Source organism: Agelaius phoeniceus, chromosome 20 (assembly GCF_051311805.1).
Source record: "Agelaius phoeniceus isolate bAgePho1 chromosome 20, bAgePho1.hap1, whole genome shotgun sequence".
Taxonomy (NCBI): Eukaryota; Metazoa; Chordata; class Aves; order Passeriformes; family Icteridae; genus Agelaius; species Agelaius phoeniceus.
Genome location: NC_135284.1, coordinates 7,899,336 through 7,926,873, shown reverse-complemented (window position 1 = coordinate 7,926,873; position 27,538 = coordinate 7,899,336). Strand labels below are relative to the sequence as shown.

General features: G+C 46.0%; 1 protein-coding gene across 5 annotated transcripts in view; it reads right to left on the bottom strand.

Annotated features, from left to right (window-relative positions):
• The window catches only part of CLIP2 (CAP-Gly domain containing linker protein 2), a 99,030-nt gene that overhangs the window by 35,990 nt on the left and 35,502 nt on the right, over positions 1-27,538 (bottom strand). For all 5 annotated transcript variants that reach the window (XR_013184900.1, XM_077188857.1, XM_077188858.1 and 2 more), the window contains one exon: positions 7,453-7,991. Coding sequence is in view for 4 of the 5 variants with exons in the window: in XM_077188857.1 (XP_077044972.1) it covers positions 7,453-7,991 (539 nt within the window). In the remaining variant the exon portion in view is untranslated. The remainder of the gene's footprint in view (positions 1-7,452; positions 7,992-27,538) is intronic.

Genomic DNA, 27,538 nt, shown 5'->3' with positions numbered 1-27,538 from the left:
CGACAACCAAGCATAATGCAGCTAAAAACAGCTCCTTCTGGAAGTTCCAAAAAATGGGAACAATATTGAATAGCTCTCACACCAAGTTCTCCCAGCACTTAAGTTGTCTTTCCAATAACTGCAAAGTGATTTTGGGACTGCCTGCCTAGAAGATATCAGAGTAAATATAATTAAAACTTATTTCAAGGTGTCAACTAATTACACCAAGTTACTTGTGAGGCCACAAAGGAGTTGAAGCCCTGCAGGCACGGCTCATACCTGCCTTGCCTGAAGAGCCATGACCTGCACTGCCAGGTTTTCCAACAGTTCTGGGCAATACTGGACATGACAGCAAGAGCACAGCAGATCCAGGAAAGCATTCCCTGCTCCTCAGCTTGCTCCCAGGATGTAGAACCTGCTCAAAATAGAGGTGTTCCACTTTTATCTTCACTTCCTACAGCAACAGTGCTGACAAACTGCATGGGAGTGGGGCTCAGCTCACTGCCAGGCATCCTCCAGCACAGGTTTCTTCCCCCACCATGCAGAAATAAGAATAAATCACACCTTTTTCTCCTGAATTTACACTTTAGGTTCTTAAAGTTTGCATCTTGCTGAGGAGACTCAAGGAGGGCAAGTCAGGGAGCTGTGTTTTGATCATGCTTGAGAGTCTGTGGCACTGAGCAAGAGCTGCCTCTGCTCTAAACACTCCCACTTAGACACTTGGGCTGAGAAAAGGAAGATAGAAGAGGAGGAGGGTGGTTCTAAAGGGTCATACTTCGAGTAAATCAGCATATGATCTAAACCTTTCTAGCCTAAATTCAAGGAAGAAAGCTTAAAAATAAGTTTAAAATCAAATTTGCAGCTTCATCCCAAATGACTTGCAGTTATTCATTTTCTTAATATTAAATTTAACATTAAAAGGTATCAACAGAGTGTTATTTTCCTACAGAAAACAGTGAGAGCTGAATGCAGAAAACTCTGGGTTTGTGTATTTTAGAGTAGCAATGTTAGATTTACCAATTCTAAATCCCTAAAAAATTGCTTATGTAAAGGAAAAAGGAGTTTTCCTAGACTAAAAATAACTGCACCTTTATGGACTAAACAGCACAGCTCTGAAGTCTGGGTCCAACCTCAGGTCCTGGGAGGCTGCAGCACACAGTTCATCCCTTCCCCAATGAAACATCCCCAGCAGTTTCAAGGGACAGTCTAGGGCTTGACCTTCACAACAAAATGAAGGCAAGGATATTTAGAGAATATTCAGCAGGTCTGTATCTACTGGTGAGTCAGAGCAGCACCATGCAGTCAGGGAAGGATATCCACACACCTTCCCTGCTGATTGTAGTTATCATTGACATCACATTTTACTGTGCTTATCCCATCAAATGGACAAAATGGGATGCAGATCAGTATCCCAGGGCTGGAAAGACAATGATGCTAATCCTTCCTGACACTGGCTTCAACAGAGCTAAATTATCATTTAAACTATTCACCAGATGAGCAGCAGGACAGATCTCACTCAGTGTGGCTGCTGAGAGTGACACCCCCTCCAGCCTGTGTCTGCTCCCTGCTCCTCATGGCCCTGCTCGTCCCACAGCAGTTTCCTGCTCTAAGCAAGAACCTCTTGGGAGCTGCCCTCACCCTATGGCCTCTGGGCATTGCTCTGCTTGCAATCCTGCTCAGGAAGAAGAGAAAAATAAAATCCTCTGTGCCTTTCAGGCCATCAGGGACTGTCCCCAACCATGTCACACACTCAGGGGTCAGCAATGGCTGAGACACCTGCTTGATCATATTCCCATGCAGAAATCCAGAGATAACACTGTCCTTTCTGTTTAACATTCTAATTTACCCATTTAAATTGATTTTCAAAGTGTTTCCACAAGACAGGGCTGCTGAGCAGAGGGTGAGGTGGGAACACAAAGTGCCCAGCACAGGGACAAACCTCCTTTGTAGAGTTCCCATGTCCTGTGCTGGGGACAGGCTCAGCAGAGCCCTGAGACTCCTGCTGCTCTCCTCTGGGAAGAGGAAGGAAGGAGGTGGGGGAAAAGAGCACACACAGGACACTGGCTTCACACTCTGAGGACCTTCAAGTACTTTCTATGTGCAGCACATCAGCTTATCCCACCCTGCTACTGGGTGATGCCAACAAGAACTTGGTAATCACCTTTACTGGACAAATGAGGCTTGTTCTGATTAGAGCTGTGCCTGCAGGCTCGACCCAGCCTATCAACTGGAGCAACCATCCTTTCCTTGGGGATGAATGGCTGGGTTTATTTCCCCCTCTCCATACTCATCCACCCACTAAAGGATCCTATTTCCACCCAAGCTGAGAGAGGCAGGAGCTGTGATTTCCCATCGTACACAGTTTAGCTCTCCCAAGCATTGAAAATCACTCTACAATATGCTTGATTTACAGAGGGTGCTTTTGGCAAAGGCACAGGATGAGGATCCAGCTACTACATACCCCCTGAAATAATGCAAGGGGGTAAAAGTGGCCATCACATACTGGGGCTGTGTCCCAGCTACAGCCAGGGCCAGCATTCAGCAGCTGGTGAAAGGTGGAGAGCTGGCTTGTGGTCAGGTTTATCTGTAAATACAGCTTTACCTCCATGTGCAATCTAGCCATCAGCAGCTTTATCTGATTGAATAAATACCATGTCATCTGAGAATGCCAGAACTGGCTTTTAAGGTAAAGGGAGAAACAGACAGCCAGGAATTACAGGCCAGCCCTCCCTATGTGATGCGACAGGAATTTTTGTAGTTTCTTTTCATCCAACCACTGATCTTTGTGCCTACCCATCCCCACAGCACAAGTCAGCATTGCACAGCAATGAGTCTGACAGCACTGCTGATGCAAGACATTTCTGTGCATTTATCTGTCAGGCACCAGGGAGAAAATAATATCCTAGGGAGGTGGTGTAAGAGGAAAGCCTGGAATTACAGCATCTCCTCCTGGGGCTGGCTCCAGTGCCAAGTCTGCCCCTGTTATTAACACAGTTTGCTCCACCACACTCCACTTACAGCTCCCATTTAACTACAGATACTGCACAAGCAGACAAGGGCCAGGCAGTGGCTCAGCCCAAATGAATGGTTAGGAGGGTGTGCACAAAGAGCCTCTAAGGGTTAATGTGGCAGCAGGGCAGGGCAGTAGCTTTGGGCTATTTATTTCCCTCTTTGTTTCACTGCATAGAAACAGGATGGTTTAGGTTAGAAAGGACCTTAAAGTTCATCTTGTTCCACCCCTGCCCTGGGCAGGGACACCTTCCACTATCCCAGGTTGCTCCAAGCCCTGTCCAACCTTGTCCTGAACACTGGCAGGGATGGGGCAGCCAAACTTCCCTGGACAGCCTGTGCCAGGGCCTCACCACCCTCACCAGGAAGAATTATTTCCTACTATCAAAATTAACCCTACTCTGTCTGAAGCCATTCCCCCTCATCCTGACACTACACACTCCTGTAAAAAGCCCCTTTCCAGCAACAATCCCATACAGTGAGCAAAGAGCTCTGACCAGGAGTCCCAGATGCTTTCTTATCTCCAGAATCCTGCAAACAGCTGGAACCCTGCACTTCCCATTGCCTGTCACAAGCTTCCACAGGGACAGAGATCCATCATCCCACACTGCCATTCTGCTGCACTCTTTAGCCATGACACAGCAATTGCTGGAGCTCTAAGCAGGCCGTGGAACACTGAGAATCCTGCCTTGATAGAAATGCAGAATGAGATCCTTCCTTCTTTTCTGCCTGGTTAGCAATAAGGGAATATGCCTGGTGATTGTCTGAGAAAGGAGCATTGCTGCACCTCAAGGACTTCACAAGCTGGGAGAGCTTAACCAGGACAATAAAGAGCAGGAATCCTTCCTTCATGTGAAAAAGATGTATTTTATGATTGGCTTTTAGAAAATATTAAAATTAATATTATATGTGTTATGTTAGAAAGTGATGCTGCATTAATTTTCTTAAGTAGTGTGTTAAATATACTTTTAGGTTATAACAATGTTAAAATAGAAACTATGCTATGTAAGATACTTTTTTTTTAAAGAGAGGAATGAGGTATTCTCACTGAGATGGCAGCCACAGGACACCTCAATCTTTCAGAGAAAGAAAATTTATTGCTCACTTATCGAGTTCTTCCCACCTTGCTCAGCCCTGAAGACAATGTCAGGATTCAGAGGAAGAAGTTGACACTGACCAGATGGAATCCTTTGTCTGAATGGAATTTATGCACCATGTATGAGATGTATGAATACACAACAGGCAACAGCATTAAGGGTTAAATGTGGGTCCTTTTTTGGGCTTATTTTGCCCAGAAAGAGGTACCAGGACTGTCCATAACTCTGTTTTTATTGTCTCGTACTGTCCTAATCCTAATTGTCCAAATTATTATTACTGTAATTTTATTACTCTTTTAATAACCATTTTATTACTATTAAACTTTTAAAATTTTAAAACCAGGTGATTGGTGTTTTTCACACTTCATGCCACCTTGCACACCTTTCCAGCAGCGAGGCTTCAGTCTCAGGCACTGAAACAGCTCAGGGATTTTGGCAGCAGAGCAGTGAGTTGTCTCTGCCCAAGGAGAAGGGCTTAGGCTGCAATTCTCCTGCCCAGGGAGCTTCTCAGGAAATTATTTCTCACTCAGGACGTTCAATGCTTTCTGCAGCCCCAGGCTGGCTGAGCAGGGCTGTGGCAGGGACAGGTGGGGGGTGAATACTGAAGAAAGAACTTGATTTGTTTATTCATGAGTGCTTCCCATCATTTGCCAGGAGCTCCAGCACACTGCAGGCAAAAGCAGTTTGCAGCAGACAGACAAGATGATTAAAACCACAGGCTCAGGGGGAAGGCCTGGATCCATTTCCAGCAGCCCAGGCAGGCTCCACACAGCCCTGCCCAGGCTCAGCTTTAGTGCTGCTTCACTGGCTCTCCCTGTAAATGTTGCTGTTCCGGCATTTGCAGAGGCTTTGGAGACCTGCAAGTTCCAGCAAAATCACAAATCTAGCATCCATCCAGAAGGTATCTGGGGCAATACCCCTCAGCAACTGAACCAGCCACTGGGATGGATATACCCTGGCCCTTAAACAGCTTTATTTATCACTCTATTTCAATGCTGAACTGCACAATTCCAGTTAGGGAATACAAGCATGGCTGAAGGGAATGATACCTACTCTAAGAGAAATCTTTTTAGTTTAAATTATTTTTTTATTTAGGCTGACATATAATAAAACTACCTACTTGCCCCACTTCTTCAGAAAGCAATGGCATCTAGAGGGGAATGATTTCAGTTGCTAAGAAGGCCTCTCCACAAAGAATGCAAAATACATTTTCTTAGGCAAAAAACCAAGCAGAAATTCCTCCCAGGCAGAAAAGGCTCCACTGCTGTTTCCAGCCCTTCTTTCCCTGCAGAAAGGCAATAAGCCAGCCTCACATTAACAGAACTTCAGCAATTATCCCATTTCAGGAAGCTCAGCTGTCACCAAAGCAAAGGTTAATTGTCCCACATTTATTTGCCAGACCTCAAGAGATGAGTTCTACAACATTAGGGTGGATTTTTCATCTCTTTAATGCAATTTTTACATCTCTGGGAAAAAGTCCTAGTGCCAAAGGCAAATATTATCTAACTCTTCTAATGGAAAGCTTCTAATGGAAAGCTGAAAGTCACTTTCTGCAACTGCTGGAGAGTCACGGAGGGTCTTGGAACAAAGTAACTGAAAAGCAAAAATGTCTTCAAGCTATAATGGACTTTAATGAAGTTAAAGAAAGGCACCATCAGGAAATAGCCTGACTGCAGAGAGCCAGGTGTCCATCTGGCTGACCTGGAAGGGTCCCTTGCAACCTCGTGCTCCATCACAAGCACTCACTGAAAACGTGTCCTCCCTCATTTGAAAAGCCTCTGGTGGATCCCATACATCTAAAAGCCACTGTCAGATAAAAAGATACTCTTTCAGAAAAGGAAACACTAGGAGTAATAAAGACAACTAAAACTGTACCAATCCATAGAGGATGAGCAAAGATTGGCTCAAGGAATTTGAGGCAACTCAGGTTAATTCAGAATTATTGTTTATGTATTCCAATACCCAACATGATTAACTGACTCCTCCCATAAGTAAAATAAAAGCTGCCAAGCCAAGCAGATGTGAATGAACCATAACAGCAAATTATTTCTTCTTGTCATTATCTGTTCTTTTCCTGGATCTCTATGACTGTGTGCAAACAATGCCTCATGTTTCTGTATGCTGAGCATTCCTGCTAGAACCAGGGAGACACTAGGCTTATTCCAGGCTCACTCTTTTGGAGCTATTTATTACACTAACAAGTCACAGCACAAACTTCATCTAGTGACATCTGAGGGGGATAAATTAGCAGGCAGGGCAGGCTTTTAAGGACGCACCCTCATTTAAAAAAAATTAAAAACCCAAACCATTCCCAAAACACAACTCAACAGAAGCCCAGGGGAGAGATGCTCCCATTTTTTATTCTGTGGCTGTGCCAAAATTCACTCTGGGTGGGCCCCACTGAGGTGAACAGAGTGTTCAAGGAACAGGCCCTGTCTCAGAGAACTTATGGTCAGGAGAAGAAAGGGGTAAAACAAGCCTGGAGAACATCATTCCATTGCTTGCCTGCTTCAGAAAGAACAGAGCCAGGTTTACCATAGCGTGCCTTCTATGGCTGCTGCTTGTACTATCATAAGTTCTCACCTGAACACTCCCCCCACGAGGTAAAGGAGAAAATGGGAGCAAACAAACTCATCAAAAGAGAGCAGATCCTCAGGTTCACTTTGCCCCATGTGTGGCTGCTGTACCACACTCAACCTAAATTTCCCACCTGAGTCATACACCTGCACTACTCTCTGCAATCTAATTCACACCCTAGTGGATTCTAGTCTGTTCTGGAATTTAGGGAACTTTCTTCATGAATGAGGGTCAAAGTCTGTCACAGACACATTTTATGAAAAATCCTTTCCTTAGGATTTTTCATCCTGAGAAGCCTCAGGAACAAAATGTAAACAATGATTATCTGCTGCTGTGGAATACAACAGGTGGATCTGTGATTGGTCTCATGTGGTTGTTTCTAATTAATGGCCAATCACAGTCCAGCTGTCTCTCTCTCTGGTCAGTGACAGGATTTTGTTATCATTCCTTTCTATTCTGTTCAAGCCTTGTGATGAAATCTTTTCTTCTATTCTTTTAGTATAGTTTTAATATAATATCTATATCATAAAATAATAAATTAGCCTTCTGAAACATGGAGTCAGATCCTCATCTCCTCCTGGGACCCCTGTGAACACCACCACAAAAATCAGTGTTCCCCTGGGGGTCAGAGCACCCCAGAGCAGACAGAGAAACATCCCCGCTGCCCTGAGTTTCCACAATGGGTCAGAAAAACTTTTAAAGTGAGTTGCAAAATTGAGTTCTTGGTGTGCTGCCTGGGATGTGAGCTGGTGCCCTGTGTTTCCACGCCGATAGCCCACAGCCAACTCACCAGCACACGATCCCCGAGGCGCAGATCCTTCTCCCCCTTTTTCACCGAGCCGCTGTCCGACAGGTTGGACCCGGACTCGTTGCCCGTCTTCATGGCGCTGTTGAGGACGCTCTCCCGCAGCGGGATCACGCGCGTGGACAGAGGCGGCGTGGCCGTCCCTGAGTGCAGGGACAAGTTCTGAGCCGTCAGGGAGTCCACGGAGGGCGCGTCGCTCCCTGAGCCCTCGGCCACCGGCTGCCGCGTCAGCTTGGATGGACGCGTGAAGATCCCCTGCAGCGGCTGGCACTCGAAGTAGCGCACTCCTCCCACGGAGCCGTCATTCTTACCCACCGGGTCATCCAGAACAACCCCTGCCCACTGGCCCGGAGCAAACTGCGTTTCCCCGAGGTACTGGATCACTCCTGGCTTCACTCCGTTCACCCAGACGCGTTCGCCCACCACGAAGTCTCCCAGGAAATCATCGCCCACCTCGGCAACCTTTGAAGCTGACTTCTCGGTGCTGGCGGTGGATGTGGTGCCCTGCTTGTGTAAAGGTGAGCCTGTGGATCAAGGGAAAAGATGTTTTGGTAAAAGGAGAAGTCCTACAAGTCCTAGAAGGAAGTCAAAACACAAACAGAAAAAGGCATTTACGGAAAGAAAACACCTGGGACAACAACTTAGATTGTAGGTGTACGCCCTGTGAGGATTAAACCTGAGTGATGCCATTACTTACACACCTTCTTCAGTGTAAATTTGCACAGATCCTCCATCTGCTGCCCAGTTTCTGCAGGTTTCACACAGAACATAAAGAAATTACCTCATGTTTTCATCCCCTTTACAGTACCTCAGCCCCCTCACAGCCCCAGAGTGTGGATAAGCTCAAAAGCACAGGAGTGGTGCTAAGTGCTTAAGGACCAAAGGGAGCCCAATGAACTGCTGCTTTGCAGGAAGAAGCCAAAGTCATCCTTTTACTCCAAAAAAGAAATCAAAATATATATATTAAAATAAAAAAAAAGTGTGAGGTACTGATGTTTCAGTACTTGGCACTCTGGGAACTCCATTGTGTGTCCCACTAACAGCTCCTGTGGGACCACACAGTGGCCTCCACAAATTCCCCATTTTTCCCAGCTGCTGCTGTGCCCTTTGCTGGAGCAAATGCAACAGCAAGCAGACACCTGGGCTATGTTCAATATAAACACCATCTCTCTAAACAGGATCATCTACAAACATTCATGCACAGAACTCTAACAACTGGCAATAAAGAGTGCCTTTTTTCCAGCACCAGCCTTCCAGCAATTCTCTGCTGCCTGGGGAAGGAGAAGTGCAGGTGATGCTGGTATTCAGTGCTCTGCTCACACTCCCCAGCAGAATCTTGATTGGCCAAACTCTCCATAATACAAAAGGAGACTCTTAGAAATGTGACAGGTGCCTGAATGGGAACAGAGTCAACCCAAGCAAATGAGACAGCAGTGACCCAACTCTTGCTGACCCCATTGTCAAACCCTCCTATCACAAACTTTGGGCTTTCAGCCTGGGCCCCAGGCAACAAATGACAAGGACATGAGAACTTCATTAAAACTTCATTAAAACCCTCTGAGGGTTAAAGAGGGAGGTTGAGTAAAGCCCTAGAAGAAACCACAACAGAAACTGAGGAAATAAGCTTTTAAAATAAGATCCAGCAAGTCACATACCACGGACCTTCAGCCTTCCTCAGCTCTCAACAGCCCTGAGGTGCCAAGTGTGGCTCTCCCACACAGCTGGTATAGGGGGTGTTTGCATGAGGCTTGGTGCAACATATCCTGTGCTCAATGAAAGCTCCCCAGACTCTTCAGCCCAACTTTCAGCTGAAGTTTCTGGGTGCCACCAATCAGAAAACTCTAAATCACAGCCAGGAGAAAATTTTTATTTGCTACCAGAGAAGGCTGGCAGAGGACACCCTGAGCAGCTGCAGAGACAAGCCAAACTTGATTGCTTATGTGTAATGAACTGTGAAACTTGTTCAGCCTCAGCCATCACTGTGGCTCAGTCCACAACACTTCTACAGCTCTTCCACAAGTAATGGGCCTGACAGATCAGGCTCAGCTCCTAGAAAGAATGAAAAATATAAAAGCTCTCAAAGCAAGATACTTCAAAGCTTTGCTAGAGGTCTAGGAAAGAGGAAAGAAAAGAGCACCAGGGAAATAGCATGAAGAACTTAGTTTCTGCTTGTTCCAGATTGCAAGGCAAGATGTATTCTATTACCATCTCTATGACAGTTGTCTTCTGTTCAGTGGGCATTCTGCCTTATCTCTTCTACACCCACTCCTCCCTCTGGGGGGACACCTGCTGATAACAGCCATTGAATGTCCCTGCACGGCTGATAAGAACTACAGCATCCCATTGGGAGATGTGAGCCCAGAGGGAGGAGCCAAGCATTCCTACCTGGATATAATCTGGAGATTCTGGAACACCAGCACAGCTTCTGCACTGGATTCCCCAGAGGAGCAGCAGCTGCCTCTTCTTCCCCTGGATCTTCAGAGGCAGAGACTGCACCTTTCTCCAGGATCCCTGCTCCAGCAGAACCAGCCCTGGCACTGCAGGAGGGCTGAGCCACAATTCCAATGGTTCTGCTGCCAACAGCCTGACCCACAGGGTGTCAGGTTGGGTTCTGACTCTGTCAGTGCTGTTTTAGTTTACTGCATTGTTTATTTTATCCTTTTATTTTCTTCCCTATTAAAGAAATGTTATTTCCTGCTCCCGTATTTTTGCCTGAGAGCCCCTTAATTTAACATTTATAGCAACTGGGAGGGGTGGGGAGGGTTTACATTCTCCATTTCAGGGGAGGCTCCTGCCTTCCTTAGCAGACTCCTGGCTTTCCAAACTGAGACACTGCTAAAGCATGTGTGTTACGAGGGATCAATTTTGACATTTGGGTTCTTATTAGACTCCAGAGTCAACACTTGACAAATTTCTATGTTCACAAGTTTGGGGCCCCTGGAAGCAGTACCTCTGCCTGGTCTGAGCCTTGTCTGAACAAGAGGAGAGCAGCAATTAAGGGGTGATTGTACAAACTCCTCTCACAAACAGAAGTATCTCCAACCATCTCACTGGGCTGGAACAGCTCTTGAGAAGATCAGCCAAAAGGAACATAACACATGAAGAATGTTCAGGAAAATCCCATGATGGGCACAGGAAGGACAGTAAACATTGTCCCTGGCTGTGTAAATACTGTTCCCAGCTGAAAATGTTGGTGGCAACAGAGACCATGGAGCTCCCAGCAGAGCTCAGCCAGCCCCCAGGGAGAGCCTTCTCCTGGCTTCTGGACCCTGCCTTGGAAAGTTTCCTCAGCTTCATGTGTTCATCAAGAAGTTTTGGGGGCTTTTGGGCAAATTTCTGGCATTTAAGCTTGTGTCACTCTCAATTTTGTAGGACAGTACACCAAGATGAGCTCCATCAGATGGGCAGCATTACATCCAAGAACCAGTTTCACCTTAAAAATCTTAAACCCAAAGACTATAAGGATGCTTAGAGCTTTTGATCTTTACAGAAGACTTTAAATAAAAAGAAGGGTGGAGGAAACAGGGCTTCATCCATCTGAACTATAAAAACAATCGCAGGCAGAAAATAAGGCCACTTTGTCATTTCAATGCTTAATAGCACAAGATAGTAAAGCAGTGAGATTAACAAGTTACATTTTAAGAAGGCTCTAAGTTAAATAACCAACTCTAGCTACAGGGGTTTATCACCAAGAAGGTCTGTGATGGGTAGGAGAATAAATTAAATTAGAAATACAACTTACACCTTGGTTTTGTGCTTGGCAGAGCACCCTAACACACAAAGGTTGTGCCACTGACATGTCTGTGCACACATACCCACCACGTCAAGGACAGCCAAACTCAACCTCCTGTACAGGGAACTATAAGCACATAAAATCTGGGGGGCTCTGCTACTACACTGAGAAGAGATCAAAACTGTTTTTCTAGACTTACTGAGCTTGAGTTTCAGCACAGCTCTTGATTTCAGGTGTCAGTTAATGGTCACACTGACTCTCACAAGCACCTCTGCAATGTGGCTGGGATAAGCAAACCCTTCAGCAGCAAAGCTCAAGCAAAGAAAGGCAGGAAGGCTGCCCAAGGCTGAACAAACAATGCAGCAGGATTTGAAATTGCATTTAGACTCACAGTATTTCACTGCAAGAGCAAACACCTTCAAAACTGACTTGGACTAGCAAAAAAAATAAAGAACAGTTCATTGGATTCCTGGTGCAACACTGTCCTCGCCCAAAAGCCAAAATTTTAGTGGAACTTTACACATTCTTGTTCATTTTAGGAGCCTGTCTGATAGGCAGGTATGCTGAACTACAGTAATTACATCTCAGGGCAGCAATCTCATCCCAGGCTCCCGAGCAGTGCAGGCAGAAACATCATTATTCTTGAGCATGAGGTGAATTATTCAAAAGCACAGGATGTAAATAAGGAAGTGCCTGAAGGTTCACCTTGTTTATTATGGCCACAGTGTAGAAACTTGTGTTTTACATGGCTTTCATTACCCACATATGAAATAATAACCACAGAGCAGCTAATGGGCTTTGGTGCAGAAGGTTTTCAGAGTAACCATGACCAAGCTGAACCCATTTCTCTTGGCTTTTACTAAGCCACTAGCTAGATGGCCAGACAGCATCCCAAGCAGTTTAAGCTCTGATCCTCCCAGGTAGGTATCTTGTCACCAACCTTTCAGAAGGCAAATGGAGCAATGAGTAACTTGACTTCAATCCCATGAGTACCTTAGGACAGCCCAAAAGTGAGAGCAGGTGGTGGCACTGCTCTCAGAGAGCTGACATTGGCACTGCCACTCTCCAGGTACCTCTTAGAGCTGAAGGGAAAGCCACCCAAGAGGATTGCCATGAAAGGGTCCTGAGATTTCCAGCCTACAGGCACCTAAAGAGAGGTCTGTTGGTCTATGTCACTTGGATTTGCTGTTTTGAAGAAGAAAAGCCTTCTTGTTCTAGGCAGACTCCCCAGATAAATGCAAACAAGTTCCAAAAAACTCACTAAGAAAAAAGTTCCAAGAAACAGCAAACCAAGGGTACAGATCTCAGGTATGAAATTGAGAAGAGTTACACAAGAGAAACACATCCAACAGAACAAACTGGGTTCTTTCTACTCCAGCCCTGGCAGTTCCTGCTGATGCCAACCAAGAAGCCACAGGAACTCTCTGAAGGTCACTACCGGGCTCCAGCTCAGCAGCTCACCTGGAAGCCAGGGGTGAGGAATGCTCTTCTTGCTCCATCCAAGAGGATCTCCCTGTGCTGCTCTGTCCAGAACAGACCTTACCTGCTAGCAGGACTTCCACAGCAGCAGCTGCCCTCCTTCTCTCACTGGGACCAGGCTCCAGGACACAACAAGCAGAGAGCAGGATCTCCTGCACTCAGGCTTCCCAACTTTACAGCCCCATTGTGTTCATTAGCTGCCTCATTCTTTCTGGATTAAATGGGCTTCCTGTAGGTCACAGCTTCCAGGGCTGAGCAACAACTTGTAAATCAAAGTCACACAGAGCATCCACTGCATGCACATCTTATCCAGCTCCAAATCTCTGCTTTCCCTTTCACAAAGCCTGCACATCAGCCACCACTGTGGCAAACCTGGTGCTTAGAGCTCTTCCTGCATCCCACCAGTTTTAGGGACCCACACTGACAGGGCACCACTACTTCAGGAGTCAAATTCCCACCAGCCAAGAGCTGGAGAGGTTAAAAGTTTAACTGAAGTCTCAGCCTGTTCACAGGGCTCTTGTTACCGTGTCAATGAAAGCCATGTGTCCAAAATCCCTTGAAGCACAAGGACTTCTGCAAAAAGGGCATGGATTTTTCCAGCTCTTGGAAACTGCTGCAGGAAGGAGTGAACAGAAGCTTTGTATAGTATAGAAGCAAGAAATCCCCCCCCTCAAGAAAGCCCTGGAAACTGAAGTTGGGAGGAAGAGAGCACTTGCTCTGCAGCAGCAGCAGGAATCCTTTCCCTGCAGGATCCCTGACATGCTCAGCCTGGTGCTGTGTTCCAGTCACATCCACTGAACCCATCCATCCCCTCACTCCCTGCACATCCTTCACCCTCCCACAGCACTCCAGTTGCTCATTTCTTAACACCAGGCAACTGAAACAAAGGGGAAAGGAAACTTGTATGTAAAGGGGAGGAGGGAGAGGGAGGGAAGAGCAGTTCAGTGTGAGAGGCAGTGCTCAGTGAGTGCTGCCCATGGATTTCCTACTCCCTGCAGAACCCTTTTGTGGCCTGGCTGCTCCTCAGCACCACATGCCAGGCACCACCACTGCCAAAGGACTCAGAAATGCAACAGCCTGTTGTGTTGCCATGGGAATCAGGAGACAAGCAGTTAATTGATGAAATGGAGGCACACTAGATTTAAAAGAAACAGGAAAGAAAAAATTACAACAAAAAAACCCAAAACCCCAACAACAACAACAAAAAAAAACCAACACAAAACCACACACACAAAAAAACCCCAACCAACCAAACAAAAAACCAACAAAACAGCAAAAACAAAAAACTAAAACCACAACCAAAGAAAATAAAGAAGAGGGATTCCAAAGTAGTGTCTCATGTCAGGAAGGAGGGAGAAATAAGCACAAACATTACATTTACAGAAGAGCTTTACAGTGCCCCTAAAAGAGGTCATTTTCCTTTTCTATTTTAATTTTCAGAGGTTTTTACCCTCAAACATCACCACATCACAAGACATGCAGCACAGAGCTACCCACCCAATCCCAGCTGTGTTCCCTCTCCATGGGAAATCAATAAACTTCTCATCCAGCACCAAAAGTGCCCCAGCCTGGCAGAGCTGCCACTGGCACGAGACTGAAGACACTTCACCCTCCTGTCACTGGCTCCTGCTGTAGATGCCACTGACCTGTGATGGGGCAGCAAGTTGTGCAGTCTGTGAGCATCTCAAAGTGCAGCCTTACAACCAGACTGGTCAAAAAAAACCCTTTTGGTATCAGCTCTGCTCCTCCCAGCCCGGGCAGGGCTTCAGGACAGTCCTGAGACCAGGGGACTGTAATGCCCATTTGAAGCCAAGATTTTGTCACTTGGAAAACCCTACTGCTGGCCACAGGGGTGCCAGCTCAAAGGAATAAGGTCTGGTTTTACTGCCACAGGGATGATGCAGAGCTTGGAGCACTGGGGCAGCCTGGCTCACTGCTCAGCTGGGGATGACACTCAGACACCGTCCCTGCTCAGAGCACCAAAGAGCTGTGGTGGATGATAATACTCCATCCAACAGCCCACCACCCCTGGAAACCCAGGGCACTGGGAATGTTTCTCTGTCTGCTCTGGGGTGCCCTGACCCCCAGGGCAGCACTGACTTTGACCCTCATTCATGGAGAAAGTTTCCTAGACTTCAAAATAAACTAGAATCCACGAAAGTGTGAAATAGATTCTAGAGAGTGGTGTAGGTGTGTCACTTGGTGAGAAATTGAGGTTTTGGGATTTTTAGTATGTAGTGGATGGAAGCAAGATGGAGGGCACAGGGTGTCATCCTGGGTTTCTTCTTCCTCCTTCTTCATGAGTTTGGGTGACATTTTGTAATTGGGAGAAAAGTCCCCCTTGTGGGTTCTGAGGGATCAGTTATTGAGTTAAAGGGAAAATAATCTAGGTGTCAGTTCTTAATTGGATAGTTTAGTCTTAAAAGACCTTGTAGCAATAGATTGTTGGCCATTTTGTGCCTTCTAATGAAAAGCTGCTGAACTCATAGTAGTGAGACAGATAAGAAATAATAAACACCTGAGTCTGAACATGAACTATCATCTCATGTGCCTTCAATCCAGACCCAGAAAAATCCACAACTGGTACCCCCACAACCACCCTCCACTGTGGGCTGGAGGACAGCCTGGTCTTGTCCCTACAGCCACAAAGCTGTCAGCTCCTGGTGCAGTGGGTTTTACTCATCCTTTACACTGCTGTTACTGTGAGCTTCTCTGGCTCTGCAGTTCCATTTCATCTCCAAGCACAACCCTGCAGAACTTCACTGAGGGAGAACAGAGCTCATCAGAGCTTCCCCTCAGAGGAGGGCAGTGCAGAGCACCTGCTCCCCACCACCTACAGCAGCTTGTCTACTGGGCAAGAGAGGAGGATGCACAACCTGCTGCACCTCCAGGAGCTGCCACCCGTGCAGGGCTCAGGGATTCTTCCCTTGGCAGCAGCAGCAGCAGCAGCCACACAGGCACAGACTCCTGTGGGAGAAGGGCTGGTGCCTGCTGCCTCCACAGCTCTCACTGCTGAGCCCTTGCCACATGGAATTTCTAGGTTACCACATGGGGATTTGAGCTTCTCAAAGCAACCTGGATTACATAAACATGATGCTGTTGGCAGTCAGGTGAAAGCCAGCCCATTGCCACACGGAAATTCCAGTTATAAAGCACAGCAGCTGCTTTCTGCAGGATTTATCACAGCCCTTTCACGCTGCAGGATGAGGCAGAAACAGAGAAGGAAGAGAGAGGTACCTGTGAGAAAAAGCAACACTGTGCAGACAATAGCCAACTGCCTGGCAGCACACTGTGGGAGGAAGGAGCCCCAGAGATTTATGGCTGACTGGAAACAAGAGCTGAAAGCTCTGCAAGTTCAAAGCTGAAAAGTTGGGGCCAAGATCTGGCATAGAGGCAAGCTCTGCATCTGGCACCCTGGAAATCTACTGCCCTGCTGCTCCCAGGAATAACCCATGGTGTGGATATTAATACCTGATACACCTTCAGCATCCCTGTGTTTAGCTCCTCTGAAGGGAGGAGGCACATCCAGAAATAAAACTGCAATGAGGAGGAAGACAGTAAGAATGAGAATTATGAATGAGCAGCAAAACCCAGTAAGGACCACTGCAGAGATGTCTTGCACTGAATGGAAGGGTTGCCCATTGAGACAAATATTTGCCTCCCAAGAGGCAGCTGGGGAGGGCAGTGAGCCTCACTCAGACACCCCAAACAAAGGCTTTCTTATAAAGGTCTCATTCAAGATGCTGACTGGCACAAAATCTGCTCTGCCACTGGCAGGAGGCACATTCCTGGTGCCTGCTAGAGATGGAGGAGCTGGGGGAGTTACCAGCTATGCTAGATCAAATCCACTATAATTCTGAAAAGAAACAACAGCAAAGCTATATATTTATGTGTGAGGATTTAAAGGTTTGTTGTTTGTTTTTTTTTTCAAATAAACAATGGTATTCAACAAAATATGCAAAGCAGATTGGTTTTGGCAGTACAAGGGAGGAAAGTGACTGGTAGAAAATGCACAGGGTTTCTTTCACTGAGGGATAATTACCTTGCAACATATGGATGGATCTATTAATCTCAAAATTGCAGCCTTAATTTTTACATAATTATTATTTTTAAAACCATATTCTTTCAACAGTCACTTTTCAATACTCTAGTTAACATTTTTCAGCCTTAAAACAGGGTCTATATATCACACCTCTGGAGAAGCACCCTGTTTTCACCAGAAATAATGAAAACAAAAATCCCACAACTTTAACAGCTTTGCAAGTTTAACAAAGACTGGAGCACCCATATCTTCCTCCTCAGGATGTGCCACCCCTCATCTCTAGAAATAATATACAGACACATTTGCAAAACTAGAATTGAATAAACACCAGGTTAGTATGTTAAAGGGTATATTACAAAATAACAGTTTCCATTCTTCCTTAAACAAACAATAAAATCACTTCAACTAGAGAATATTCCACCTAGAAGAAATTATTCACCATAAGTTATTCACCATAACTTATTCTGACAAGAAAATACAGTTTTCTATTCAAGCAAGCCCTTAGCTCTAAAGCCTCACTCAGTTTTGTCCCAGCAGCCCCACAGCCAAACTGGGTTACCTCCCACTGACCACTGCAAGTAATGAAAGACTTAGGGGCAGAAAGGAGCATTAGAAAGCAGCCCAGGGTAACCTATGAGATGACCTTGAGAATAAAAGCAGCAGCTGGGGAGGGGATACTCACAGGAAAGGCTCCTGCCCTGCACAGGGAGCTTCCTTCCAGCAGCCCAGGGAATGCCCAGCTCACACTCACCTCAGCTGCAGTCTCACCCTGTGGTCACTTCTCCACAAAACTAGCACAAAGCTGGTTTCTTGGAGTCTTTTCTTTTCAAAGAAGCATGGAGAAGCTCGAGGAGGAGCTCAGCCTGAGCCCCCATGCCCACAAAGCCCAGCACACACACGTGCACAGCTGTCTGCTGTTCTTTGGCTGTGGGAATCTGCAAGGCACAAGTGTGGTTTGGGGCTGCTGTGATGGAAGTGAGGACAGCTGCTCTCACTGAGCTGATCCGATGACAGAGAGAAAGAAAAGGAGGCAGACCCAGGTCTTTAATAAGACATTTATAAACGATTTCCCAGGCAGAACACTGGCACTAGCACAGAGAGAGAACAGCAGTCTTGGGACTGTTCTGAACTGGAGAATTTTTTCTTGAGCACCAAACACTGTAAAGAGCAGCCAAGTAAAGCACAGTGCTTTCCCCCCACCAGAAGAACTAATTGAGCAGCAGGGGTTTGAAATTTCACAGCCTTTTTACGTATTGGAATTTTTCTCAGGCATCATTCCCACACAAAACCCACTTGGATGGACTCTGGGACCATTCCTGCAGCACCAACTGAGAGGAGCAGCCAAGCAGTGCATTGCCCAAGCAGGTGCACACAGAGTGACACTGCCTTAGTCATTCAGAAATGACAGCATTAGCTCAGTCCCAATCAAAGGGAGACAAGAAGGCACCAAAAAAGAGCCTGGCTTTGGCTGGAAGCCAATTATTACTTTCTGATTAGACTGGAGCCAGTTTAGGGTGTCCCTGTACTGGGAACAAGATGCAGGAGAAGTTGCTGTGTGTGCCTAACTCAGGGTATTTACTCACAGGGCATAACCTGAGCAGCCAAGCACAAGCAGATTCACTGTACCTCTAACACCCATGGGAAAGAGAAGCTAAATGCCAGGAGAGAGTCTAGTTTGACTCCAGCTTTGGCACACACTGCCTGTGGGCACAGGACTCACTCCAGCCATGGAACAAGCACTGTAACCTCTGGTGTATGTTCAGAGTGCTCAGGGATTCACTCCAGCTGTGGAACAAGCATTTTAACCTCTGGTGTATGCTCAGAGTGCTCAGTGACCTGGCTACCCCAGGCAGGTCAGATTAGCTCCAGAGCAGAGCAAGATTTTCCCTGGTGGGACAGGTGAGGAGCTGTGCCACTCACACCTGTGCTCCCACTGCACTCTGAGCACTGCACAGGCCCACAGGCCCCCAGCTCAGGCTCAAAGCATCCTTTATTTGCTGCATTTGTGCAAATGGAAGCTCAGGCAGGGAGGGTTCTGCTGGCACCATGGAATCTCCCCTGGTAAGGGCCAGACATGTAGCAATTCAGCACAGCAGTAAGATCCTCCTCACTCCCCTTCTCTTGACAGAAAACCACTTCTCATCTCTACCTGCTGAATCTCAGAAATATTTCTTTGGTACAGCCACAAGCTTTTCTCTGACTTTCTAATTTTACTTTGCTCTGCTTCCCTCTGGCAGGAGTTGGAATCTTCACAGCTCTTTACAAGAGCTGCCAGCCTGCAGCCACATTTCCTCATGCCCTGTCTGCAGCTACTCTTGAGGAGAGTAGAAAAACTTAACACCTGACATATAAGAATGAAGGAGGATGCTTTTTTAGCTCCTTATCTCTATGCTGAGAGGCTGGTTTTCAGTGTGACCAGCTATGCTGAGAAACAGCAGAGTTTGAGCCACTGGGATGGCACCAGCAGACAGACAAGCACATTCTTCCTCCCCTGGATGTAGATTTTTCCCCTCCTCAATAGAAACATGACATCAGTACAATTGCACAATCTCTCTGAGTCATCCCCCTGAAAGAGGGAGATTCCTGCAGCACCCCAGGATCCCAGAGGAAACACAGCAGAGGTAAAAATGAGCACTGCCAAGCAAGCATGGGCACCAAACACTGTGGGGCTGCAGTGTGCTAAACACAGCTTTGATTCATCACTCCTTCAGCCTTTATTCCTGCAGCCATACACCCATGCACTGAGCAGGCTGCCCAGCACACAAAGGGCTGATTGTACACAGCTCCACACAGTGCAGGGTGTGCTGGGCTGCCTGGGCTTTGCCTAATCTAATAAAAAGGATATTTGAGAGCAGATTAACACTGAGTTATCGACTTCATTCCAAATACCTGGCTTTAACAGCTAAGTATCCAACTCAAAAGGCAATGAGCTGTACATGAACAGGCATCATTGGCAGAAAAGCCAAGTCACCTGTTTGCAGTGGATGTCTTTTTTGTTTGTTTTTTTTTGAAAGTAAACATGACCATGACCCAGATCTAAAATACCTAAAATACATGAGCTATGACATAAACACAGCAAGTGTTCTCAAACCCAACAGGTCTAAGCCTCAGTGACCACCAGAAATGACATCATACACCACTTCAGGAGTGGTGGTGGGGAAATTGATGATGTGAAGTGAGAGATCACAGATACAGCTTGGGAACTGAGGAGCTGGGCTGCACTGAAGACTCAGCACAGGCCCCACTGGGCACCCTGAGCACACACTCTGCTCTCATTCCCAGTACTCCTTACTATTAGGAAAGACTCACATGTGGATTATGACTCTCTCTCATGCCACTTCTTCATCACTTTATCAGATGATCAGTTTTAGGCTTTTACCTTCTGAACACCCAGCCAGGACAGAGTCAGTCCCTGAGGACAATACCCCCAAGCCCTTTTGAGGTTCAGAATTTTCTCAACATCATACCACCTTCACCTGAAATTCTTCTCTTCAAATCTCCATCAAACACTTCTAATTTCTGGCAGGTTTTTTTTTTTTTTCTGAGCAAGTACCTCCAAATAAAATATTCTGTAGGAAGTATTTCTGTGAAATAAGTTATACAGCAATACAAAGGGCTCCTGAGGTCTTCAGGGACATGAATCCCAAAGAACTGTGCAGATTTAAGTGTGAAATAAGGCAAGCATGTGCAGGACAGAAAGTTACCCTAGAGCTCAGTGTCTGCACACCCTCAGCCAAATCCCAAAGGCAATGATGTTTACACAACACTTCACTCAGTGGAAAGGATGAGGGGAAGTGGCATCAGAGAGGGAAGCTGCTGCTCCTGTGCCAGGACTGGGAGGACAAAAAGCCAGAAAAATCTGCTGGCCAAGATAACTTCCACTTTCACCTCTGACTTACAGGATGACATGGGCAAGACCTCCTTCTTTAAGTTGTCTTTGGTGTAAAACATGGGTAATACTTGTAATAATTTGTCACAGCCTTCAAGCTTTACAGGAGGTGCTGAAGCATTCAGAGAGGTTTCATGTGTGCATAGGAGCTTATAATTACAGAAAGTGAGAGTGACTTAGAGCTCCTGCTTGGCAGGAATTCCTCAAGCAGGCTGGGAGCAGTCCTGCAGCAGAGTTAACTCCTGCTGCCCTACAACTGCTCTACCCCACACAAATTAACTCCTGAACCTTGGTGCAGGTTCAGCTTTTAAGAGGCACTCATGGCTAAGTTCATCACTGCCTTCCTCTGAGACCATTTTAAAGTCCCCATTTACAAACATTTCCTTTCTCACAAAGAATTCTGCAAACACATGCAGGGAGTGAAGGGCTCTGCTGCATCCTCTGGTCCACAGTGCAGATGCAGCACACAGGACACACATTTACTGTGCTGGAAAACAGCATTGCCAAACACATTTTGTAGCAGAGAGACCAACAACTGTATTTTTAAAACAACTGCATTTTAAATAGAGCTGCTGAAGTCACAGACAGCTCAATTTTGACAACTCTTATTATTTTAGAGTGAGTGTTGTGATAAAATAGTCTTTTACTACAGTTCTCACTCCTGCATAAAAAAGGTTTCTCTCTTTTATGGGACCAGGATATTAATTTACTTACTAGCATCTTCATTAAAAAGTAAATATCCTACTGAACTTAAAATAAATAGAGAATAATATTTGTATTCTAAATGTTTTAAGGCTTTTGTGGAGATCAAGTCACCTACTAGACTTCTTGCAAGGAAGATGCTCACATGCAGGGTCAGTGTGTGTGCTGGTTAATTCCAACCTCTGGGAAATTTTATGTACCAACAGTCTGATGCCACTTTAATTCTGCAGCCTCTCATCCCAAATCCATCTATGCCAAAGGGAATCTTTCCTTTAATTTCAATGAATATTGGCTCAGGGCTTTAATGATTAATCTGCTCTAGCTGGATTAGTGCAATTTTTGGAGGCAGCACATGCAGGAGCTGATCCCACCCTGAAGCTGCATCCCCACTCTGATGGGCATAAGCACAACCACAGTGATGCCACTGCAGACACCCCAGCCCAGCTGAATAGGATTCAGTTCATTATATTCCAACCTCCATAAGCTGAACATCTGTGAGAAGCAGATTTTCTCTCCCTGCTGTTCTGTGAAGAGCTACAGACAGAGAGAGCAGGAGGGTGTCTGACCTCCATATGTCTTTGCTGTGTGCTCATGCCTCACCCACAATGAATGAGCTGAATATCAAGGATTAACTACATCAAATCCTTCTAAGAGTATCTAATCATTAAGACAATTAAAATCAGACTCACAGTTATCTCTATATGTTACCTGTAAAGCTGATAAAACTAAGATTGATTCAATGCCCTTTTATATTGCTTGGAAAGTACTGAATCACTTATTGGGAGAGGAATGCCACCAAAGGGGGTTCTTCCCTTCAGGAGGGGAGCCAGAAAGGGTGGAGGAACCCCCACCTTCAAAAACCCCAGTACAAAAGGTATTTCAGGGTGCAGGATGGCAGGCACAGCAGCTCAGGAAAGGCACATGAGCTCAACACAAGCCCTATGCAAACAGCCACATGGTTGGTCCACAACCAAGCCAGAAAACTTTGGCACAGGATGTGCCATGAGGATGAGAACAAGCATGCAGGGTCTCAGGACAGCATCTGTGTCCAGGAGGGACTGGTGGATGGAGGGACATAACCCCCACAGGGCACTTCAGCCAAACCCCAGCAGTGACAAGGGGACACACTCAGGCCCTAATGATCCCTCAGCAGAGCTGCCCCCATGCCTGCTGCAGTTCCCATTCCTCAGCTGTACCTCAGCCCTGGAGCAGCAGAACAGCAACTCTCAGTTGCAGTTTTTCCTGTTCAGCCCCTGAAAACAATGTTGTTTTCTTTTAGATACCTGTTAACTCCCTGACCAGGTGATTGCCTGTGCAGACTGGATCCTGCAGCTCTGGCTGCTGATCTGCTGACACTGCAACAGAGGCATTTGATCCTCAAACACCTCACTGCCACCTCAACCTCCTAATTCCCCAAGGACCTGAGGACACTGTGTACACAGAGCCATTGACATAAATCACAGAATCACTGGGTTGGTAGAGACCTTTGAGATCAAGTCCAACCCAGCCCCAACACCTCAACTCAACCCTGGCACCCAGTGCCACATCCAGGCTTTGTTAAACACCCCCAGGGATGGTGACTCCACCACCTCCCCAGACAGCCATTCCAGTATTTTATTACTCCTTCTGTGAAAAACTTCTTCCTAATATCCAACCTATATTTCCCTTGGTGCAGTTAAGACTGTGTCCTCTGGTTCTGACAATTGTTGTCTGGAGAAAGAGCCCAACTCCACCTGCCTACAGCCACCTTTCAGGGAATTGTACACAGAGCTCACCAAACTTCACCAATGACACATTTCCAGCAGGATCACTAATCCAGGCTTGCTGTGTGCATTTAATTGAGGACAGCACTCAGATGGGAGCTGACAATACCAATCACTCCATGAGGCCTGATGCAAAACAGCAAAACCAAATGTTTGCTAGAAATAATAGCAGCCTCTGGCCCCATGATGTGGGGTCTCCTCTCTCAATTCACCAGCACACAACACCCCAAGTTAATATTAATCAAGAGGCACAAAGCCTTTGAACAGACAAGAATTAGGTCCCTATGTCTGTGCCAGTCAATCAGCTGCTCTGGACATTACAATCCTATTTCTTTTGTCACAGGCAAAACAGTGGTTTAGTGTCTTTAATAATTATTTGGGGAGTAGAATTAATAGAGTGATACAAAATCAGAGAGCCTCAGAAGTTTCTTGCAGCTTTATAAAAAAAGCCTGTGTTAAAATGCCACCAAACCATCAATAATTACCTGAGAACAACCTCCCAAAGTTCTCTCTTTATACTAAAGCATAAATTCCCCAGGAAGGACACCATCCCTCCCTCTTTTTTTACCACAGAAAATTCTAGAAGCAACAGAAATTGCTTCTTACTGCAGTGCATCCAACCAACTTAACTTAAAAACCATCCTGAGAAACTCGAGGGGCGAACAACTGATTTCCAAGTTAATTCACCAAGATGTTGCTGCTAAGACTGTGGCAGATAAATAAAAAGGAATGAAGATTTTCCACTGGGAAAGGCAAGAGCAAGGCAGTAAATGCACAAGAGAGCCAAGGTGGTGTTGAGATTGAGGATCCTCCAGCAGAACTGAGGCAGGTACAGATCAAAAGAGACTTGGCCACAGAACTCCTGAGTCTCAAACTAGAAGCAGCCCTCAGAATATAATCACATTTCTAGGAAAGAAACTTTAGAAGAAAAGTTAACCCCCTCATGCAAACTCAGCCCTGGGGCACAGCAGTGACTGCCCCCAGCAGGGACCAAGCTGAGCCCATCAGCACCCAAACCCCAAATGCAACCAACCAGGATCCAATACCCAGCTCAGCCTTACCAAACCCTCATTACAGCATATTTTAGTTTAATTACCCTATGGAGCCAGTCATCCCATTCTCTTTAATGGCCTGGGAACGTTCCAGTCTGCTTCACTTTTCTTTTCAGTGAACAAAAGCAACACACAGTGTTTGCAGAAGCAGACACTATGCCAACATGGTTAGCCTTGTGCATTTATTCTTCATGAAAAATAATGCATGTACACTTACATGAAAACAAGAAGGCATTGCCAAGCTCCCAGCAATATACTGTATAGTTTAGCTCTCAAAGCATAGTTTTTGGCAATAAAACTAGGTAACTGCTGAAAAAGAGTTTTGATATTGTTAGCCATGCCTAAATATGAAATTCATGTGACAGATATTTGCACTTGCCCATTCAGAAAGACAGGATCCATCTGTAAAACCCAAGGTCTACTCTGGATTCTAACTGGATGCACATAAGTCTCACAGAAAACTCAATAAGTTTGGGCTTTTTTGCCTCCAGCACTGAAGTCTCAGTGTTGCCCAGCCCCATCTGCAAATACAAGTATTTCTGTTGTCCTCTGTCTTTTGCTAGATTTTTTAATTGAACAAGAGATTTAAGAACCATAAACAAACACTAGAGCCAGCTGACAGCCAAATGAAGTATGAAAGGCAAATTTCTCCTCCAAACACGTCACTCTAACACTGCTCTGAGCAGACAAAACCCACTCTGAAAAGTGAATGCTTCTTTTCCCAGCAACTTTCACCTGTTCCACCAGCTGGGAGGGCTCTGTGGGCCCATTCATCACAGCTTCCATTCTCTTTCCATCTTTTTCCAGGCTTTTCCAGGAGGAGGGTGGGAAAGGAACCAAGACATATGAGCTTTGTAACAAGAAATCCAAATATTATTTTGAGCTCTTTACACATGACCCACACCTTTAGCACAGAAACCTGTCTCAAATGTGGGGTCAAGAGCAGTGACTTTATTCACTTGAAACATGGGAAATAAGCCAACACATTTGTGGGAAATGCTCTCCTAAGGCAGCTAGAGAAGAATTTTCAGTCTGGTTAAGGAAAATAGTTACTGCAAAGCAGCAGAACTTATTTTTTCCATTGTTTCAGCTTTACAGGAGAGGAGGGAGGGGGATAGCCAGCATGGACATTACTCAAGGCTAATTTCTTCCAGGAGTCCATGTCAGCTGCCAGTTCCCCACTGACTTTCAGAGGAAATGGCAATTTCTGTTCTTTAAAAAAAAAAACACAACCAAAGCAAGCCAATGTACCTAACCCAGACTAAAGCTCTTATTCCTCATGGCTCTGTGAAAGCACCAGCTCAGATAAGGAGACACAACAACTCTCCACTCAGGACATTCCATGAGCAGACTCTGAATGTGTTTTCAGGAGAAATAATTCTGATACAGCATGTGTGACAAGCTGGCTCCGTGTGACTACAGCACATTTGGCCTCTATAGAAGCCTCCAGCCATGAACTGTGAAATTCTATAGAATTCACAGCAGCTCCCATCTGCATTCACCCTTTTTCTGGTACATAGATGTGAGCTGTCAAGAGTACATGGAAATGTTGAAAAGGAATCTCCATGCATGGGAAAGGAAGAAAGAAATAAAAGACAGATAAGAAACACTTGACTTTCTACAAAAGAATATGAACAGGACACTGGGGAAAAGAGAAAGGAGAAATCAAAGCAATTTGTGTATTCCAGAGTAAGAATAAAGGGGAGTAGCTCCACTTGCACTTGTGCAGACAAGGTTGATAAACTTATGGGAGGGGAAGAGGATCAAAGTTTTTAAAAGTTCATTTTCAGCTAATGGCTCTGACATATCTTAGGTACAACAGGTGAGAAGGCATCTTCTCTTATCATGCAATCTGAAAGATATAATCTCCTTTTGGGGTCTTTCCCCAAGCTCCCAGAGCCAAGGAACATCTCAGAGGCAACAGACTGGGCACTGCTGCAGTTTAATTCTGTGCTTTGTTAGATTTATGGCTCTCTTCTGCAACTACATTTCAGGTTTTTGAGATTTCTATCCTCCACCCAGGTAGAAAATTGATATAGATGAGTGTTGCAGCTCTGAATTTTGTAACCCAAATCACTCTGGCTTTCTTCCATCCAGCTCCAGAAAATGCAGACATCTCCTTTGGCTGGCAAAGAGGAGGGTAAGTGCAGAGGCAAGGAGTAAGGCAGCAGTTCAGGAGCATGTAATGAATTTTTGTGGAGTCAGGAAAACCTTGTCAGCCTCCCAGGAAGCACTTTCAGTGCAGACACAGGTCATGGAGCTCATGGTGTCTGCAGGGCTTCTCAAACACCTCACACAGAGACTCCTTCTTACAACTTCAAGACCTCATATAAAATCTAGTGGCCCAGATCTGACTAATCCCAGGAAATGTAATTAAATTAAATCCAGCTTCCACAGCCATCTACCACCAGATTCTTTGGCTGCAGGCATCCCCAAATTCACATCAGTGCCTGCTATGGTTAAGCTTTCAGTGATGTGGACACTTGGCTCTGGAATAGATTTAAACCACTTTAACACCAAAAAAAAGAGTATTTTCCCTTGTAGTTTCCCCCTACCAAAGGCTGAATGCTGGGACTGTGCTGGGGCTGGGCCCCACAGGCAGCAGAGATGCTGCTGCTCTCAGCAAAGGGCACACAGGCAGGGCAGCAGGATGCTGGGATGCACACTTTGCTCACAGCAGCAAGAGGCAGCTGGCCAGACTTCTGGAGAATTCTGCAGGAGGAAGAGCAGGTGCAGGCCATGCAGGGACACAGCTCCTGAGCAGGACCCTGGGAGAGAAGGTGCCACAGACAACACCACAGCCCAAGCACTGCTAAACACCCAGCCCACGTTGTTTAAACAACCCCACTGTGCTCTGTTCTCACCTTCCAGCTGGGAATGCTCAGGAATGGCTCAGCTCAGGAATGGCTCAGGAATGGCTCAGCTCAGGAATGGCTCAGGAATGGCTCAGCCATTTCCAAAAGCCCCCTGCACTGTCCTGAGAGGCAGAGGAGCAGCAGTACATCTGTCACACAGCACCAACCCACCATCTCCAGACCTCTTCCCTTCTCCATGCCCACTTTTTTTCCAGGAATTAAACTCAGAACTCCTCAAGCAAAGGTCAGAATCCATTTGGAGCCTCCCAGGGCACTTGGCTGCACATCCCCTGGTGGCAGATGGCTGGAGCTGAACAAGGCACAAAGGAACTCCAGCAAACAGGAGCTGCATTCAGCCCAGAGGTTGCCTTGACCCTGCCACTGCTTGACCCTTTCATACCACAAGACACACACCAACTGTGCCTGCTGAGATGCCACTACAAAGCCTCTGGGGGGAAGAGAGGCCTCAGATCTTGTGCCTCATTTTGGTGTTTTTCATGTGATTAAAATCAACTGAAAGCAACTCCACAACACACTGCAGTTATAAACCCAGACC